The sequence below is a fragment of the Artemia franciscana genome, chromosome 17 (genome assembly GCF_032884065.1).
Source record: "Artemia franciscana chromosome 17, ASM3288406v1, whole genome shotgun sequence".
Classification (NCBI taxonomy): Eukaryota; Metazoa; Arthropoda; class Branchiopoda; order Anostraca; family Artemiidae; genus Artemia; species Artemia franciscana.
In genome coordinates this window covers 12,991,791-13,013,982 of record NC_088879.1, presented here as the reverse complement: position 1 = coordinate 13,013,982, position 22,192 = coordinate 12,991,791, and the positions used below count along the sequence as shown (strand labels likewise).

The 22,192-nt window shown below is 37.0% G+C and overlaps 1 protein-coding gene across 3 annotated transcripts in view; it reads right to left on the bottom strand.

Moving 5' to 3' along the window:
- Positions 1-22,192, bottom strand: part of LOC136037874 (lachesin-like) — a 368,714-nt gene that overhangs the window by 87,774 nt on the left and 258,748 nt on the right. For all 3 annotated transcript variants that reach the window (XM_065720726.1, XM_065720725.1, XM_065720728.1), the window contains exon 8: positions 14,547-14,688. In XM_065720726.1, coding sequence (XP_065576798.1) covers positions 14,547-14,688 — 142 coding nt within the window. The remainder of the gene's footprint in view (positions 1-14,546; positions 14,689-22,192) is intronic.

Sequence of the window (22,192 nt, the reverse complement as noted above, 5' to 3'; positions counted from 1 at the left end):
CGGTCCCGGTTTTGCTACTTTAGGCACTTCCAGGTAAGCTAGGACGATGAAATTTGGCAGGCGTATCAGGGTCCGGACCACATTAAATTAGAAATAGTCGTTTTCTCGATATGACCATCTGGGGAGGAGTGGGGGGCCCGTTAATTCGAAAAAAATAGAAAAATAGAAGTATTTTTAACTTACGAACGGTTGATCAGATCTTAATGAAATTTGATGTTTGGAAGGATATCGTGTCTCAGAGCTGTTATTTTAAATCCCGACTAGATCTAGTGATATTGGGGGGAGTTGGGAGGGGGAAACCTAAAATCTTGGAAAACACTTAGAGTGGAGGGATCGGAATGAAACTTGGTAGGAAAAATAAGCACAAGTCCTAGATACATGATTGACATAACCAGAACGGATCCGCACTCTTTGGGGTAGTGGGGGGGGGGTAATTCTGAAAAATTACAAAAAATGAGGTATTTTTAACTTACGAACGGGTGATCGGATCTTAATTAAATTTTATATTTAGAAGGACCTCGTAACTCAGATCTCTTATTTTAAATCTCAACCGGATCCAGCGTAATTGGGGGGGGGGCAGTTGGGGGAAACCGGAAAATCTTAGAAAATACTTAAAGCGGTGAGATCAGGATGAAACTGGATGGGAAGAATAAAGACCTGTCTAAGATACGTGACTGACGTAACCGAACCGGATCTGCTCTCTTTGGGGTAGTTGGGGGGGGGGGGGGGTTAATTGTGAAAAACTAAAAAAATCAGGTATTTTTAACTTACAAACGGGTGATCGGATCTCAATGAAATTTGATATTTAGAAGGATATCGTGTCTCAGAGCTCTTATTTTAAATCCCGACCAGATCTGGTGACATTGGGGGGGATTTGGGAGGGGGAAACCTAAAACTTGGAAAACACTTAGAGTGGAGGGATCGGGATGAGACTTGGTGGAAAAATAAGCACAAGTCCTAGATACATGATTGACATAACCGGAACGGATCCGCTCTCTTTGGGGTAGATGGGGGGGGGGGTAATTCTGAAAAATTAGAAAAAATGAGGTATTTTTAACTTATGAACGGGTGATCGGATCTCAATGAAATCTGATATTTAGAAGGATATCGTGTCTCAAAGCTCTTATCTTAAGTCCAAACCGGACCTGGCGACATTGGGGGGAGTTTGGGGTGGGGGAACCTAAAATGATGGAAAACACTTAGATTGGAGAGATCGGGATGAAACTTGGTGGGAAAAATAAGCAGAAGTCTTAGATACGTGATTTACATAATTGGAACAGATCCACTCTATTGGGGGGGGGGGGTTAATTCTGAAAAATAAAAAAATGACATATTTTCAACTTACGAAGGAGTGATCGGATCTTAATGAAATTTCATATTTAGAAGGACCTTGTAACTCAGATCTCTTATTTTAAATCTCAACCGGATCCAGCGTAATTAGGGGGGGGGGCAGTTGGTGGGTACCGGAAATCTTTGAAAATACTTAAATCGATGAGATCAGGAAGAAACTGGATGGGAAGAATAAAACCCTGTCTAAGATACGTGACTGACATAACCGGATCGGATCTGCTCTCTTCGGTGGAGTTGGGGGGGGGGGTGGTAATTTTGAAAATTGAGGTAATTGTAACTTACGAAAGGGTGACCAGATCTTAATGAAATTTGATATTTAGAAGGATCTTGTGCTTTAAAGCTCAAATTTTAAATTCCGACCAGATGCTGTGAAATTGGGGGGAGTAGAGGGGGAAACTGGAATTCTTGGAAAACGTAAATACTGGGGTATTTTTATCTTACGAATAGGTAATCGGATCTTAATGAAATTTGATATTTAGAAAGAATTCATATCTCAGAGCTCTGATTTCAAATCCCGACCAGATCTTTTGACATTGGGGGGAGTTGGAGGGGGAAATCTTGGAAAACACTATAGAATAAGCAAATGTCCTTGATACGTGATTGACGGAACCGTACTGGATTCGCTCTCTTTGGGGGAGTTTGGGGGAGGGGTTAAGTGATTTGGCGAGTTTGGTGCTTCTGGACGTGCTAGGACGATGAAAATTGGTGGGCGTGTCAGGGAGCTACACAAATTGACGTGATAAAGTCGTTTTCCCAGATTCGACCATCTGGGGGGCTAAAGGGAGAGGAAACATTAGAAAAAATTAGGTATTTATAACATACGGGTGGGTGATCGGATCTTAATCAATTTTGATATTTAGAAGGACATCGTGACTCAGAGCTCTTATTTTAAATCCTGACCGGCATTAAGCCTCTTATTTTCCTTTTAAATCAATCTATTGATTCATAGAATTTTGCTAGAGCTCATACTATATGATCTCTTGGCTCTTAGCTCTTCATGCCTCGTCAAAAGTGCCATATGAGCTCTTAGCTCTTGTTTAGAGTTTCCTTCACTATTAAGCCGATTCACTCCTTACTTATAGTTTGTTACCATGAACTGTTTGATATAATTTAATGTTCAATTCAATTCAATTCAATTTATTCAAATAAAACTACAATATAACACCAATAATAATAAAGATCCTGGAAGCGAACTTGTTGAGGACCATAACCACAAAAAATTGAAAATGAAGAAGAGAGAAAAAAAAAAAAAAAAAAAGAAAAGAGAAAACATGAGTAACTAAAGCAAATTGAATAAGAATTTAGAGAGTTATAATATCAAAATTTTAGTACATTGCTATACAGCGTGCGAAAACTAGTGGATAGCTCGACACTGGAGGGTATTATATTCCATTGAAGTATAGATTTATAAATGGGGGATCGCTGGGCGGAACTAGAGACAAACTTGGGGACAATGAAGGAACGGTTGGATGAACGGAGACAGAGGCCTTCAGAATTATTAATATTAAAATAAGATAATAATTGAGGAGGAAGATTTTTATGGTAAGCGGAGTATGCAAGGTATAGATTTAATTTTTTGATGATTTGTTCAAAAGGGATAATACCAAAATCGGAGTACAAGTCCTGGGTGGGATATAGTCGGGGCAGCCGAAAAACTGCTTTGATGGCACGGTTTTGGGCAGATTTTAATTTATTGGTAACTGAAGGAAAAGTGTTGCCCCAAACAGATCCACAGTATGAGATATATGGGTAAATAAAAGAGTAATAAAGGGTGACAAGGATATCGGGAGGAAGAAAATAATTCGCACGATTAATCATACTTACCTGTCGCAAAATTATGGCTCTGATGTAGGACACGTGTGTTGCAAATGATAGGGAGGAGTCTATGTGAACACCAAGAAACTTGGCAACTTCGACCTGTGGGAGGAGATTGGTAGAATATTTTAGGCCAAGTGCTTGCTGAGGTTCATTTTTTTTGTAAGGGGTTCGAAATAATACAACCTGACTTTTCTTGATGTTAATGGTCATGCAGTTAACTAGACACCACTCCTCTACTCTATTCAGAAGGGTTTGAGTAGAGGCGACAACGGATGGTAAATTAGGACCGGTGATGAAAAAGTTGCTATCGTCAGCGAAAAGTACTGGGTGCACTGATGGACCCAGGTCCGTAACCAAATCATTAATATAAAGGAGAAAAAGTATTGGACCAAGAACAGAGCCTTGTGGGACGCCCCTTCGGACAGGTAGGGGATGTGAAGTCAACCCGCCCAGACTCACACTCTGTACTCTACCAGAGAGATAAGAGCCAAACCATGAGAAAGGAACTCCACGAATCCCTAAGTTGTTGAGTTTACTTAATAGAACACTGTGATCAACCATATCAAAGGCCTTAGAAAAGTCCAGAAATAAGCCCAATACAGTATTTTTAAGGTCAAGTTGGGAACGTATAAACTGTGTGGCGTCTATTAGTGCATGAGCAGTTGAAAATTTGGAACGGAAGCCATATTGATGAGGAGAAATCAACGAATCTGAAGAATGAATCCCAAATAAAAAGGGAGAAAGACGTCGGAATATAATTCTCTCGAGCACTTTAGATATAACTGGGAGAAGTGAGATTGGACGATAATTACTTATCTCAGACGGATCGCCTTTTTTATGAATCGGGATAACAATTGCTGATTTAAATATTTCTGGGAAGACTCCATTGGTCATAGACAGGTTTGCTATGTGCACAATGGGTTCACAAACATAGGAAGATACGGTCCTAAGAAGCTTATTACTTATGCCAAAGAAGTCAGGTGTACTACTATTAGAGAGACAATTGATAACTTGAAGCACCTCTTTACGATCAGTTGGAGAGAAAAACATAGATCCAGGATTCTTGCTAGGTTGAACTGACTGGGAGAAGGAACAGGAGTTAGCATTTGGAATATTAGTGAAATAATTATTAAAAGCATCCGGTACTGAACTTGGGTCAATTAATCTGCCACTGATGTCCTTAAGGTTAAGAGGTACAGATCTTGAACTTCTTTTTTTTGAAAGAATTTCATTTATTGTTGACCAAATTTTTTGCAAGTTCCCTTTGCAATGAGAGATTTTCGAATAATAATAATTTTTTTTTGCTTCCCGGACAAGTTTGGTATATAAATTTTTGTATTTTTTATAATTAGTCAGGTCAATAACGTTACTGGTTTTGCAAGCTAACTTATATAGGTCATTTTTTCGATATGAAGAGATTATCAGGCTATTTGACATCCAGGGGCGTATATGGCTAGTTTTTCGGTTTGATTTACGAACTGGAAAGGTTGAACTGATAAGATCACTCAGTCCTTGTGTAAAACCATTTGTGGCTGAATTAACATCCTGACAATCCAAAACCTTGGACCAGTCAAAGGATTTCAAACGATCCGTGAACCTGTTCATATTCACAGTATTATATATTCTATTATACGTAGGGGTTTTAGTTCTAGAGGGCTGAGTAGTTGGTAGGGAGGGTAGCGAGAGATAGATTGGAAAGTGATCTGACAGGTCAGAAAATATTATTTTGGAGGACAGGTGGTTTCCCAGGGAAGTGGATACAAAAATGTTGTCAATTACAGTAGCTGTAGACCTCACAGGATCAACTCTAGTAGGAAAAAGGATTGTGGGAAGAAGACCACTTGAGGTGAATGTTTCAAAAAAGGTATCACAATCATTATTATTGCTAACATTTAGTAAATTACAATTGAAGTCCCCAAAAACTATTGCCTTCTTTTGTGGTAAATTAATTAAACTAGAAAAATCATCAAATAGGTTACAAAAGAAAGGGGTCGGAAATGAGGGGGGCTTATAAAATAATGAAAAAATAAGAGAATTCTCGTCAACACTTATGTCTACGATTATTGAATAAATGCATCTATTATGTATAGGTTGCGAGAATAAGAATTCACAGTCTAATAGCCTGGTGAATTTCAGACTTGACCGGATGTAAAGAGAAATGCCGCCAGAGGACTTGGTTAATTTTCTTTCAATATGAATAGCTTGAAAACCAGGGAGGGAAAATTCATTCTGATCATCAATTTCTGAAAGCCATGTTTCCGTTATTCCAATTACGTCGAAAGGGCAGTAACCATTAATTAAAACTAAGTCTTTAAAATTAGCCCACTTATCCCGTATACTTCTGATGTTAAAGCAAATTACATTAAGTTTGGTCTCTTCCATTAGCTTAGGTTTCACATTTTTTACAAAATCAAAAGTGTCGAGATATTCACAGTTAATTTGGTTTAAAGGGCTATCGGGGCTAGCTAAGGGGCTGGTGGGCAAATTTTTTTGGTCATCGTAATAGTTAAAAACAACATTATTACACAGTGATAAATTCGTGAGAAACGTAAAATCTTGTACGGTGCACATTTAAACATCCATTGTGGTCTGAGTTTCATCATCTCCTTGATTAGAATATTGGAAATCTTCTTCAGCCGACGAAATATCATTGGTGGTAATTTTGGACTGGGATGGAAAGTTTGCCGTTTTTTGCTTAGATTTCTTGCCTTTGACTAGGGCAGTGGCATCGATTACCGTCTTGGGGGTTGTGGCAATTTCAGAGCCTGCATTGATTTGATTTGCAGTTGAGTCTACAGACTTAACTAGCTTTGATGTGGAATCTATGTCCTTTTTCATGGAGGATAATTGAGCCATAGCTGTTTCTAATATGTCATCACCTAGGAGTTTAGTGATAGCTTTCTTCTTGAGAGTATTTTTGGTTTCCTCAGCTTCATTACTAACCTCAATTAAGTGACTGACTGTGAGATAAGTCGCAAGCCTTTGCCATTCTTGGCTATTTTTAGATGAATCTTTTGGAGGGCAGGATGTTGAAGTAAACTTAGGTAAGGGATGGGGGGAATGACTAGAACCTTGAGTATGAACATTATTTGCCTCTTTTGGAAATGATACTGTCTTTGCATCTGCTACAGCAACTGTTGCTTGGCTTCTACTGGGCCGATGGGGTGTGGGTTGCCAAGTGATTCTTGCAGCTACAACTGAGTAGGGTAGGTTCATTTTATCAGATGTTCTAAGGATTACAACTCGCTTTTGGTGAGCTGGGCAAGATTGTTTTTGGAGGGCTGTGTGTCCCTTCCGGTTACAATTTCTGCAGAAAGGGTCTGACTCAGGGCATTCACTAATTGCGTGGCCTGTTTTCCCACACTTAAGGAAAGACGGATGGGACTGTTTGCAGTGTTTTTTGCAGTGGCCGTGGGCTAGACAAGTGGAGCATTGTAGGGGCTTAGGCATATAAATCTTGTAAAAAAGAGACATACCGTACAAGAATATTTCTCCGCTTAGCTCAACTTTGCAGCAAATGAGGATTGAACGGCTAGGGTGAAGAAAACCTTCTTTGTTTAAACTTAGCCTTATAGCAGTTGAAGGATTGATGAGAAGACCTGAAGAATCTATTAGTTCAGTTTGTATTTCCTCCACTTTTACACTGGTATCAACACCATACAGCACATACTTGTGTAACTTTTCCACATCTTTTTTTGTGGCTAAAATTTTTGAGCCATCAAGAATTATTTCTTTGGATTTTGACAGGACATGGTCTGCCGCCTGAGAAGACGTAAAGTAAATATCAATAGACTCGTCCTGCTTGAAAACAAGTTCAAAATTCACCTTGGTGATCAGAAAGACAGCTTTCCTAATTTGCATTATTCGATCTTTTGAAAAGGGTTGGCCATTGGTTTTCTTGATTGAGACAGTATAATAATTGGGGTGATCGTTAGCACTTGTTTCTGGGACACTTGAAGAGAGGGGTTGCACTATCGTTGGTGAACGAGTTTCATCCTTTTTCCTCTTTTTGCCAGGCGTCTCACCTCTTTCATTAGAGTTAGTTTCGGCTAAGGCCTGAATTCCTGACAAGTGGCTAACAGTTTTGGATCGCGTAGTTGGGGGGGTTCTAGGAAGAGTTTTATAGGTAGGTTGTAATGGCGACCGGCTAAGGGTTTCAGTGGGAGTATCCTTCTCGGGTGGTAGCCTTAGGGGCTTTTTCCCCGTCATTTATTCCGACGAGATACTGCAGATTCACAAACTTAATCACAGTTTTTAATCAGCGATAACACCAATATATTCAATTATACACTAATAATAACTCACTGTGTATGAAGTGAGCAATCCCTCACAATTAAGTCCGCAAGTTAATTGCGCAATCACAATACAGTAAAAAAAGTAATCCGATTAGGTTCATAAGCTAGTTCCTTTTAGCTCAGATACTAAATTCATACTGGGTTGTATACATTCATACGTGCATTTGGTTGTATATAAATTTGACTCAGCACATGTTTTGGCCCCTAGTTTTTTATTTTAAAATAATTTTAAAAAAATCATTTTATTCAATTTATAATATTTTATTAATTACATTTTATTTACTATAACTTCTCTATTATTATTTTTCTAAACACCAGGTTGATATATCTCATCCAGAACATTATAAGCAACAAAGGAGCGATGAATTTTGATCCGATTTCTGAAGAGCAAGAAAAACTATAGGGACTAGTCAAAACTCTTTTAGTTTTCATGAGTAAGAAACTACTTCTTCAATACTAGTTGTATATAAATTTGGTTGTACATAAATTTGATTCAGTGCATATTTTCACCTGTAAATATTTATTCTAAAATAATTAAAGATAAATTCACTTTAGTTATATTTTATTTAATACTCCTGCTAGATTACCATTTTTCTAAGCTTCCTGTAGTTTTATGTACAAATACAGAAGAGAAAATAATGAGGACTTTTTTTTTCCCAAGACAGTGAACCAACAAAACCTATTTGAATATTTCGGCCCTATATCTAAGGGCTGAACTTTTCGTTAAGAAGTAATGATGCCAAGGCTATTTTAAAAAAATGAATTCTTAACCGAGAACTTTTATTGTAAGTCTGTTATTGTTTATTATTTTCTTTGCTGAAGACGGCCCTTAGATATAGGGCCGAAATATTCAGATAGGATTTGTTGGTTCACTGTCTTGGGAAAAAATTCTCCTCATTATTCTCTCTTCTGTATTTGTACTATGGAAAGGCAGTGTGATCTTCGTCATTATTTACGTTTTATGTATTTATTTATTTCTGGAAATTAAAATGCAGCTTCAGAAAATTACCCGTAACTAGGGAGGAATGAGTTAGACACATGTGATTTGTGTTAAAGAACGATTACAAAAACTTCTTAATATTAAGCGTTTAAAAACTGAGTGCTTAAAACCCTCCTTTACGCTCTGTCCCATTTAAGCTTGATAAGCTGATCTAGTACCAAAAGATTATTTTCTTACGATCGAAAAGAAATTTAATAAATTATTTATGTTTGGTTGCACTTAAGTCAGACCCGGTACAAATTTGCATTTTTAATTATTAATTTCAAAAATAATTGAAAAAATAATTTATTTCTTCTTTATTCTACTTATGATTATTATGATAAATTAGAAGAATTAGAATTTAATCTATATCAAGCAACAAAAAATAAGGGGCAATAGCCGGAACCATCTAAGTTCTTAGGAGTTTAAAAAAGTGTGACAAACTTGCTGTTAAGCCCCCCTCCCTTATTTTAAGTTTATAGTTTAAAAGCTGTACCAAAACAAAGTTGCTTTAAAATCGACACGAAATCTAATGTATGCCACGGAGCATAATTTCGCCCTGTACTTATTGAACTTAAAAATAGATTCAAATTTTTGTGTTATTCTATTTATCCCATTCTATCAATTATTACTTTCTACTTTCGTTGTCCATGTTTAGAAGCATACTCATACAAGCTAGGCCTTTAGTGTACTGCTCATTGATTTTGTTTTTAGTATTAAATTATTGTGCTATTTCTGTGTTTTTTCCTTTTCTAAATGACCTTGTTTACTTTCCTGACCTTATTTTGCATGAAATATTTCAATTATTCTTTACCAACTTTCTGCTTTTAGTGTCCTCTTTTGAGTTTTTTCTAAACACTACAATTCCAAATACGACAGCCTTTCCAGAATATTTTATAAAGATTCACTGGAATTTCATTTCTAAGCCTTTGTTTGGGAGAAAACCTCTAGGAGACATTCCAATTGCATACGTATAAGCTCTGTTTGAGTCAGTTCCGTATGAGTTGTTATTAACATAGAGAGGATTAAGAGATTATCCTTAACGAAATTTGACCTAAGTCAAACCGAAAATGGAGGAGGAACCATGCTAGTTAATATCCATTGGATATCGATGAAAAATCAACGCTGGAAGTCAGAAGACCCGAACTAAGGAGACTCATCAAAGAGGACAACTAGGAAATAATCAGAGATCTAGCCCCGATAGAGTTTAACCTTTTTGAGGGAAGGGTAGTTCAGAAAATGCTGTTTTAGCCATTATAGGTAGCTGAAATAATATTTTGAAATTCCACGATAATCTAGAGGGTGTTGCATTAGTAGCAAAATCTGGAGAAGAAATCAACGTATTTTAAAATTTACTTTGGAGTACCTAAGTCTCATAGGGATGCCAATTCATGAAAATATAAGGGGGGATAGAAATTTCCATATCTCAAATTGACGATACAAAAGAGATAAAATTTAGAAAAATCTAGAAGAGGACACATTTTCGCTTTATTTTTATTTTTTTCAGTACCAAATATAAAAAAAAAACTATTGTTCAAAATATAAGAGAGAGAATTTTCCATGTTCTTTAAATATTTCCCTGGGATATCAAAAGATTGAAGTAAAATGTCAATATAATGGAAATTGTGACTTTTCTAAGTTATTAAAAATACTGAGAAAATTTTGAATAAAAAAAACAAACACAGACAACAGGTGAGGTATATATTGGCAGAAAGGCAAAAATCTGAGACAAAAGATTTAAACAGGTAAAAAGGAAGATATCTTTTATTTAAAAGAGGAGGGAGGGGCTGATTTTGATCCTCTATCTGAATAAATTGCACAAAATCATTTTATTTCACAAAAAAGGGTTCATCAAAGAAGACAACTAGGACACTGTGCCTCCAGAGATGACATGGCCCCAGTAGCCCTTGGAGGGGAATTGACAACTGTCTTGAGATAAGCTTTGTAAGGAGAAAAGGGGGAATGTCAGACCATAGGTGTCTAATTGGCTAGAAACTTTCCACAATTTTTACCTGGGGTAAGAGGATATATTTTGTTAAGAGGAAAGATGGGGTTATAGGGCCCAGAATGGAAAAACAAAATTATGTCTTTTATCAGTTTGAAAATTACAGCCGAAGTTGTCTGAACCAGGAAGAACCTAATGTACAAATCCAAACTTTTCGATGTTAACTTTCTTGGGCTCGAAAAAGAGCCCAAAAAGGAGCCAATTTTCCCCCCGTAAGCTCAAAACGTATGACCTTGCAGTATTATGCTATAGAAGGGTCCAATGACGACATCATTAACATAACTGCTTACTATCCTAAACTAGAGTTTACCTTTGTAGCATAATCCAGCCGGCAACTCATTTTCAAACAGATGTCTGAATATGATCAACAAAGAAAACTGGAATACGTGTTTTTACCTTTTAATAAGAGGAAAGATGGGGTTACAGGGCCCAGAATAGAAAAAAAAACTTATGTCTCTTATCAGTTTGAAACTTACAGCCGAAGTTGTCTGAACCAGGAAGAACCTAATGTACAAATCCAAACTTTTCGATGTTAACTCTTTTGGGCTCGAAAAAGAGCCCAAAAAGGAGCCAATTTTTCCCCCGTAAGCTCAAAACCTATGACCTTGCAGTATTATGCTATAGAAGGGTCCCATGACGACATCATTAGCATAACTGTTTACTATCCTAAACTAGAGTATTGACCTACTTATATTACCATATTAAAAGAGATACCTTAGTAGCATAATCCAGCCGGCAACTAATTTTCAAACAGATGTCTGAATGTGATCAACAAAGAGAACTGGAATACGTGTTTTTACCTTTTAATTATATGAATATTTTTTTTATTTAGATTGATCGAAGTCGGTATTATGACACGCACTTAGGTATAATAAACCAGCAAAGTCATGTTCCCAAATGAATCAATTGCTATAGCTTTTTTAGAGAACTTTGGTCATCCATGACTCGACTCCAAAGGATCCCCAATACCCCTCTCCCAAGCTTTTGTGCCTCCTCCCTTTTTTGTACTCAGAATTTTTTGGGTTTAGACTTTTTTAGACCTTTTTGTGCGGCTCTATGGCTGGTAATCGACAATACCTAGTTTATTGAATGTTTGCAATCAGTATCTTTCGTATATTTGAATGATAAAAATTTGTAGCATTTTTTTTTTAAATTGGAGACGAAACACTCCAAGACGGTATGTGCACATGATAAAGTTATCGTTGCGTTGAATGCTGAAAAAGACAAATATTTGAACTATGAGACAAGTATTAATGGATATCTTATTGGAAATGTATGCGTGCGCTATCATGACAGTAATAGATTAAAATTCCTTTGGAGCATCGACAAGATTCAACGTTTATCATGGTTGATATGCAAGAGTAGTATTTCCTGAAGAGTTAGTGCTCAAAGAACACGTTACCGTTCACAGATTTTATCGCCATCTTTCTGGTATTAACATTCAAAGGAAAGCAAAAGGAAAAATATATGCGTGCTGCTGCTGCGCTAATGTCATAGTGCGTACCTTGTCTATGTGCCAAGACTGCCAACTATATAAAAACAGTGTTGTAATAGACAGTCAAATAAAAAGTAAAATATAAAAGAAGACAATATAATCACGGCGTATAAACATGAATTGTTGGAAAAAACAAGCGCATGTAAAAATTGTTACTACCATTGACTGTATACCAAGAGATATAGTCAACGAACCCAATAAAACCATTGGTAAAGTATGTGATTCAATTATAGCTGAAACCAGGTCAAAAGTCTATTATTACCCCAAAATGGAATAAGTGTCATGTCGAGAAAAAACATAATTAAGCATTTCATGGAATTGATAAAAAGCACTCATTTTACTTTCATGATGATATTCTTCATGTCTTTATTTCAATAAATATATCTTATGCATTACTTTGGTATGTTTCCATTATTTCTCATAGTACTATAGCAAATCCAACGCTTAGAATGTTTATTAAAAAGTTGAGATGTATTTTAAAGAAATTTTCAAAGACATTGATACTGCTAGCAGGTTCATAAAGGGGTGCACATCAGCAGAATGACAAAGCGTTTTAATTAAGGGGATCTTCACTGAGAAACAGCGATTAATGTTCCAAGATATCACATGAAGTTCGGAACTCATTTAGCAGCAAGTAGTTTCTGGGCTACCAAGCACTTATAACTGTAGCACGGGTGGTCTAAAGAGCCATACAGTGCTCAGGAGCATTTATTCTGACAAGGTGAATCTTTGCTACTGGTATGGTCCCTCTTTCCACAGTGAGAGCAACAATCAACCCCTTTGCAAATGGAGGCAACGTGGCCGTACTCCTGACATTTATTTCAAACGCGGCGGGAGAGGGTAGTATTCCTCTACTGGGATTAGCTCATCATCGATGTTAACACGGGAGACGACTGCACTTTGAAGATCCGGCTTGATAAAAAAATAGGAGTCTGAAGGATCTACTTTTAAAAATACGCCCGGCCTTAATGCAATTCCCCACTAGGCCTTTCATCCCTTCTTGACCGATTTTCTCTGGAACATATCTAGCGATACCATAAAAGACGGATCCGTCACTCGTCGTTTCAGCAACTCCTTTTTATTTTTAATCGCGTCAGCCAGTTCATCAGCCGAACTCCTATCTTGGACAAGGAGGCGCCACGAATCATTTCCTGGTCTTAGTCCAGTTATACTTGTGCTTGAAAGGCCAAATGGGTTATCTAAGAAGTGCTTGCGCTTACTCGGATCGAACAGTCATTTAGGCGGGTTTTGCAGTACCACAGCATACGTAGGTAAGGACTGCAATGACATTTTCGGGCTATCGACATTTTGCATCTGGGTGGTAGCATTATCGGTAGTGCTAAAGTTACCTAACTTCACGCATAGCTCATTAACCTTACGTTTCAAACCAGAACTTACTTCACCCGGGATAATCAGCACTTCGTTGGGTTCAAATATACCGAATCGTGGCAAGTCGATCCTTTTCTCGTCACACTTTTCAAGCACCTTCAGAATATCCATACAATGATCCGTCCGTTTTTGACGTTCATTCAGCCGAGTAGAGACACCAAGCTCTCAAAACAATTTCTTTGCTTCAAATATCATATCACCATTGAAGAAATCAGCGGCCGTCTTTGCAGTATCAGCCGAAAAATTGTCAACAAATTTTGCTCTTGACAAAAATCCATTACCGAATACCAAACGAGTTTATCGCTTGTCATCTTGCCAAGGAATAATCAGCAGTCAAGTCTAAAAAGCAGAGTCAGGGGGAGGAGTCGGAGTTCGTGATCAAATTTGACAAATAGCACAGCAGTAATCCGTGACGCGTAATAGCTAGGCGACACTAGAGGTAGAATAATAGATTGGTCACTCTTAGATGTTCACCGTTCAATATCTGAATTAGTTCCACTTTTTTTCAAAATTCTTTAAAAACAGCTGCTGAAACACTAGGGCCCTTAAAATGAAACAAAAAGCACTAAAAAATGTATTTTAACAAGCAAGGGACGAGGAGGGGGCAACCTCCTCATGCACGGTATAATTTCTGTTCGAGTTTTAATGTTACTCCTTACTTTCAGTTGAAAAAACTAGTTTTTTGATTCAATATCTGATCTTCTTCTGAGTGTTGCTCGAAAATACCCTCCACGGAAAATTCCCCCTGGAAAATTGACCCCATGATTCCTCCAACTGAAAAGTCCCCCGTGGAAAATCCTTTCTGCATAAAATTCCTCCCTCTGGAAAATCGCTCCCAGATAACAAAATCCTTATTGAAACTTCTCCCCATAAAGTTTCCCATGGACAATTCTCCCATGATATACTCTCCATACGTGAAATTGAGCCGCCAAAAACAAGTAAGACAAAAAAGATTCCGTATCTGACCAAAAGGACTTATCGGACCAAAAATGTAACCCTTCGTGTTATTAGCACCAGAATTTAAATACAGTATCAAGTTGGAGTTTTTCAAATTTGTTTTGCTATCCCTTATGCGCAGGCAGGTGCATTCAGCCTCCTTACGTTTTCAAAATATTTTAAAGGCTAAAATTTTTTCGAAAAGAATTTAAACAGCAACTGAGAGTCATTTGAACAGCGACTAAATATGGTGGTATAAAAAAAAGAAATGATATTTACCTAGATAAGATGACATCATTTTCTCTGCTTCTAATCCAGTAATTTACTGCCGATGGAAAGGCTTCAATTTTGCAATCCAGTTGAACAGTGCTGCCTAGTGGAGCTCCGACCAATTGTGTCTCTATTCGAACATTAGGTGCAACTAGAAAAAACAAACAATTGTCACTTCAAAAACGATTTTCGAGTTTTAGGTTGCATTCAAAAGCTAAAATTCTTACAAAGAAATATTGCTTGGCTTAAATGATGCCTGGGATAATGTTTGAAAATACTGTTTGAAAACAAAGAACTGTTTGACAAGAGCGAAACTTCAATCATTTATCAGAAGGCTATCCTTGTTAGTGCGACCCTTTAACATTGTATATTTTCTTTAAGTTTGTCCAAGAATGAAGGAGATATTGACTGTGAAATAAATTTATTTTTTTTTCAACTGAATGTCCAGACAAAAAAAACTATAAAATCTTGTTGGTCCATTATTTCCAAACTCGTCACCTGAGATTCAAAGACAGCTTTGTAGAGCTTTTATTCTTTTTCCCTTTGATTGGTTCCCTTTGTTATTATTAAGCTGTTAAAAATTCCTTTCGTTGCTGAAATTTTGCTTACTTGTGATAAAGTTCATCCAAGGGCGGCATTTTATTGTTTTTTTGTTTTTTTAATTACCGAGAACAAGACAAAATTTAATTTGACAGGATATATACAGCCAAAATAATGAAAAAAAAATGTTAAGTTGAAACAGCTTAGGTCTATTCTGTCTTGGATTTCATTTGAGTAGCATCCCTTCTGTGAGTTTAAACTCAGTCCTATCCTAATGTACTATTAGAGTAACTAGCTCCTCGTATCCCCTCTGAGAGTTTTAACTCAGCCCTATCCCGATGCACTATTGGAGTCACTAGCCCCCGTACCCCCTCTGTGAGTTGAAGCGCAGCCCTATCCCATTACTTTAAGTACAATTTACTCCAATCATTCCTACGAATATTTGGAGTTGCAAGTCCCTCGTATGTAGCTCAAAATGTCTAGGAGAGACTTGAAGTTTTCTTTGAATAATATATGCATATATTCTTGATGAAACTCTTCAATAGTTTCAAGCACAAATATAGTGTTATCGCAGCTTCTGGTTGATAAGAAAATTCTTGGAAATACGTACCAGATAATCTTTCTGAAACAAGTATCATTCTAAGCGTACAGTATCCCCATTGTGTATGGAATCTCAGACAAATATTTTGATATAAACGAATGACCGTCCGAATCTTTTTCATTAGATTTAGTGAGCTTAATCTAACAGGATGTCTAAACAGAATCTTAACAAGACTCTAGCATACAAGAAGATTGGGATTTACATTTTGTTGTATGCTTAGCGCATGGGGACTGTTTCTTATTCATTTTGGTTTATCAAACCACATTTACAGTCCCCTTTTAGTTACCAAATTGTATGTGTATCCTCTAAAGTTTTAAAATCGCTCCTCCCTACTAGCTATTCTTGAGCTATTGGATTCATCCTGCGGAATATTTTGAACATCGACCTTCAGGGGACGGTAAAGGGCAATATGTCCTGTGGTGGCGCAGTGGCTTTGACCTTAGCTTGGTAATACGGGACCCAGGGATCGAATCACGCTGCAGGAATGCACTTCAGGGCCAACGCAGGGACCTTAGTATTCAAGAAGCGTCGTTAATTCTTAAATAAATAAATAATAATAATAATGAAGGGCAATATCAAATCTAAAGAAGAGCATTTAATGAATTTTATATGTTTGCACACGATATATAATCATTAGTTTAAGAAAACATCTCTCCCTACTATTTAGTTTTAGGCTTTTGAATTAAGCCCATGGATTATTTTTTAACCCAAGCCTTAACATGAATATTAGTAGAAAACATATTTCAAGTAAGACTAGGTTAATTTCCCCATTAAAGTATTTTTTCTAGTTTTGAACGAGAAATGGATAGTCAAAATACCGCAAAGAACAAGACAGGGCTCCACACCCACCGGAGGGAAGTGGGTAAGGGGGCTCGAATTTTTAAGAGGGGCAATTTTTTTTTAACTGAAAATTCTCAACTTTTTGTCTTAAAATAACATTAAAAATACTTACAACAAAAAACCACTAGTGATATTTTAAAAGTAGAAAATGAAAATGCTATAAATGCGTCAGTAACGATTTTCTCTATCAGAAAAATGATTTTTGTAGTGAAATTTGTTTTTTCTCGGAAACAATTTTTTCTTGAACTCAAAAATTTGAACTGAATTTTCAGAAACTTTAACATAAAAGAATATTGAAGCATATCTTTTATTTCTAGGCAAATGACTCATTAGCTCAGGAACAGCTTCGAGTCTTAAGCTGAAACTTCCAGTGCATGTTAAGGGGTATCTTGAATCAACAAAAAAGGTACCATATTTATACTAACCTGTCTACTTGTGCTGCTGTTACTAATACTACTATTGAGGCTAAGGGTATTAAGGAGACATTTTGAGAAAATGTTTGGGGACATGTTAAATTCAATTGAAACACGCTGTATTTAGGAAGGCTACCAAATTGCCGAAACAGCAGCATATCAGGAACAACTTAGAGCATTAGGTTTAAACTTTCAGAGAATGATGAGAGGTATTTTGAATTAATAAAAGTTTACTATATATATATATATATATATATATATATATATATATATATATATATATATATATATATATATATATATATATATATATATATATATATATATATATATATATATATATATATATATATATATATATATATATATATATATATATATATATATATACTAGCTGTTGGGGTGGCGCTTCGCGCCACCCCAACACTAAGTTGGTGGGGCGTTTCGCGCCCCCCCCAAGCCCCCCCGTGCGCGTAAGTCGTTACGCGCCATATTAGTTACGCGCCATTGTAGTTGCGTCCCTGTGTCCCACCTGTGAATAGAGATAGATATAAATATATGTTTTTAACTAAGTAAAACATGCGAATATACAACATTCTTCGCTGTCCCATTGTCTGTAAATATAAATAGATTGTCAGGTTTACTGACTCTTGAACATGCAACATATAATTGTCCATGGGAAAAACAATCCGTATTCAGATCTATACCTCATTATTCTAATGAGGTGTCCCTCTTTCACGGTCGTCATTTATATTCCCTGTGTCCCGGTCGTCATTTGTGTCCCGGTGTCCCAGTTTGTAATTTCTCTTTGAGTGTCCCGGTCGTCATTTATATTCCCTGTGTCCCGGTGTCCCGGTCGTCATTTGTGTCCCGGTGTCCCGGTCTGTAATTTCTATTCGAACAATCCCTGTGTCCCAGTCGTCATTTATATATCCCACCTGTGCCCCCGGCGTCCCCGTTGTAGTTGTGTCCCTGTGTCCCGGTCGTCATTTATATTCCCTGTGTCCCGGTCGTGATTTGTGTCCGGGTGTCCCAGTCTGTAATTTCTCTTTGAGGTTCCCGGTCGTCACTTATATTCCCTCTGTCTCGGTCTAATGACGTCACCGTCAAAGCAAAAATGACGACAACTAATTTCATGACGTCAGCCGACACAGAAACATGACGTCACCTGATCCACAGACAGACAGACAGACAACTTATTTTTATATATATACATAAGGCCCTGTCAAGATTGTGGCCTCTATTAGGTTTTCCATTGTTTTTTTTTACGGCAAGTCGCGTGCCATTGCAAAGCTTTGGTGGGTTGATATTTCTTAAAAGTATTATTGGTACGCCTATTTTTAGTTGTAGCACGTGTGGTGGAAACCCTGAAGGATCTATGGAATTTAAAAATTCAGATGGATAATTAACCGCTTCATTTGGTTCCAAAATACAAATTAACTGCGTAAAACTTGCGAATATACAACATTCTTCGCTGTCCAATTGTCGCTGCATATAAATAGATTGTCAGGTTTACCGACCCTCGAACATGCAACGTACAAGTGTCCAAGGGAAAAACAATCAGTATTAAGATCTATACCACATTTTTCTAATGATTGACCTTGAGCTTTGTTAATGGTGATTGCAAATGCTAATCGAATTGGGAATTGCAATCTTTTAAATTGAAAAGGCAGATCCGTTGGAATCATGGGAATGCGAGGAATAAGAACAGCCTCACCCTCAAAAGGCCCTGTCAAGATTGTGGCCTCTATTAGGTTTTCCATTGTTTTTTTTACGGCAAGTCGAGTGCCATTGCAAAGCTTTGGTGGGTTTATATTTCTTAAAAGTATTAAAACAATATTGTTGATTTCGTGGACGTCTATATTTTTGGGTGCGAGAATCGCTCTTTCACTTAGCCATTTATTATTTTTATAATTTTTTAGAACATTTCGAAATACTTTTTCAATCAATTCATTTTTGGACGTCACTAAATTACAGAAATCAGCAGGTAGTTGTATACGTCCTGAAATTGAGTCTACTGGGAGCTTTCCGTTTCCCATTGCCAGCAATTCATCTGAAAATGTTTGACCAGAGTCATCGTTTTGCAATCGGACACGCATATTTGTAGTTAATTTTAATGTTTTTACGTGTGCCCATAAATTAGAATTTTTCAGGCAAGCATTCATTTCGTCTGCAGGAGTTGATTTAGGTATTATAGGTAATGTTTGCCTGAAATCTCCCGCAAGCAATATTAATGTGCTGCCAAAGGGTTTCGACTTCCCTCGCAAATCTTTCAAGCATTGATCCAGAGCCTCGAGCGATTTTTTGTGTGCCATTGTGCACTCATCCCAAATAATAAGTTTGCATTGCTGCAATACTTTACCCATCCCAGATGATTTGGAAATATTGCACGTGGGAGTTTCTGTAGAATGCAAGTTCAGAGGCAATTTCAAAGCGGAATGAGCAGTTTTTCCACCAGGCAGCAATGTTGCGGCTATTCCGGACGACGCAATTGCCAACGCTATATCATTTTTTGATCAAATTGATGCCAGAATCAGCTTTATCGCAAACGTTTTACCAGTACCTCCTGGCGCATCCAAAAAGAAAATTTCTCCAACGTTGTTATCGACACAATGCATTATCGTATCATAAATGTCTTTTTGTTCCGACGTTAACTTGGAAATGTTATTTTGTACATGACAATAGATCACTCGTACTGTAACTTTGTTCACGATCCAAAACTACACATGTCGAAACAGCAGCGATACGGTTAGGTGAAGGCATTCCCAAATCCTGAAGAGGTTTGTTTGCCATACGTACGCACAAATCTTCTATAACAACTAAAGTGTAGTTATAAATTTCTGATGTAAAATCAAAAGTCATATCTGACGTCTCTAACTGTTTTCGATGGAGTATATCTTCGGACATGACGTCAGTCAACACAGAAACATGACGTCACCTGATCCACAGACAGACACACAGACAGACAACTTATTTTTATATAGATAGATATATATATAGATATATATATATATATATATATATATATATATATATATATATATATATATATATATATATATATATATATATATATATATATATATGTAAATATATATATATATATAATATATATATATATATATATATATATATATATATATATATATATATATATATATATATATATATATATATATATATATATATTTATATATATATATATATATATATATATATATATATATATATATATATATATACTAGCTATTGGGGTGGCGCTTCGCACCACCCCAACACTTAATTGGCGCTTCGAGCCCCCCAAGCCCCCCCGCGCGCGTAAGTCGTTAAGCACCATATTAGTTACTCGCCATTGTAGTTGTGTCCCTGTGTCCCACTTGTGAATATAGATTGATATTTATATATTTTTAACTACGTAAAACTTGCGAATATACAACATTCTTGGCTGTCACATTGTCTGTGTATATAAATAGATTGTCAGGTTTACCGACTCTTGAACATGCAACATCTAATTGTCCATGGGAAAAACAATCTGTATTCAGATCTATACCTCATTATTCTAATGATTGCCCTTGAGCTTTGTTGATGGTGACTGCTAATCGAACATTCCCTGTGTCCCCGTCGTCATTTATATATCCCCCTGGGCCCCCCCGGCGTCCCCGTTGTAGTTGTTTCCCTGTGTCCCGGTCGTCATTTGTGTCCCGGTGTCCCAGTCTGTAATTTCTCTTTGAGTGTCGCGGTCTTTATTTATATTCCCTGTGTCCGGGTCGTCATTTTTGTCCCGGTCGTTATTTGTGTTCTTGTGTCCCGGTCTGTAATTTCTCTTCGAGTGTCCTGGTCGTCATTTATATTCCCTGTGTCCCGGTCGTCATTTGTGTCCCGTTGCTTTGTTGATGGTGATTGCTAATCGAACATTCCTTGTGTCGCTTTCTCTTTGAGTGTCCCGGTCGTCATTTATATTCCCTATGTCCCGGTGTCCCGGTCGTAATTTCGTCAGTTGACAAACATGACGTCAGTCGTCACACAAACATGACGTCAGTAGACAGACACACAGACAAACAACATATTTTTATTTATAAAAATTTATTATTCTCGCCAGAAAATGGTAGAAGGGACCCTGCTCTACGATAAATTTGCCCTTTTACTTTGAAAGTAGGCATAAATTGATCTGGATTTTCAATTTGGGCACCAAACGACGTCATTTGGAAACATGAGTTAGATTTTCTGATCTGTGATAAAAAACGCTTAGATTCTGACGTAGTTCCAGTAAGCAAAGTCTTCAATGGCTCTGGTGGTTCAGCCAATAGAGGAAGTATAACTTTTCCTGAGGCCTAACACATTCCCATTGTTTCACCATTGAATTTCAAGGCCTTGCAATAGGGACAAATTTTAGACATAGTCCCGATTTGAACACATCTACTCAAGCTATAATCATCGACTGGGCTGTACCTGAATGCCAGGCGATAATTTTCAGGTTTCTCTTGTGATTCCTCGGCACGCTTTCTTTTCTTACTTTCTCTATCAGCCGCAAGCCTGTTTTCTTGCTGTTCTTGTGATTCCTCGTCACGCCTTCTTTTTTCACTTTCTCTTTTACCAGCGTCTGGTTTCGCGTTGCTCTTGTGATTCCTCGGCACGCATTCTGTTCTTACTTTTTCTATCAGCCGCAAGCCTGTTTTCTTGCTGTTCTTGTGATTCCTCGGCACGCCTTCTTTTTGCACTTTCTCTTTTAGCAGCAAGTCTGGTTTCGCGTTGCTCTTGTGATTCCTCGGCAGGCTTTCTTTTCTTACTTTCTCTATCAGCAGCAAGTTTTTTGGCATAGAGTCTTTGAGCAGCTTGCTCTGCTGTTGACATTATAGGTTCTTCAGTCATTTTACAATTAAACATTTTTCCGTGAACGAATGTCTTAAATACCTTTAATGACGTCATCGTCATAATGACGATATGAAGACCTCATGACATGACGTCACTCGACACACAGACACACAGACAACTTATTTTTATATATATAGATAGATAGATATTTCTATTTATATATATATATATATATATATATATATATATATATATATATATATATATATATATATATATATATACTACTGCAACTGGTAGTAGTAGTACTACTACTGCTAGTATTACTAATGTTACTAAGGCCAATGGTGTTATGTGGAAATTTCAGGGAGTGTTGAGGGGGATGTTGGGTTAAACCAAAACACATATTCATGCAGGTTATGTACAACAGGAACTATCAGGAATATCTC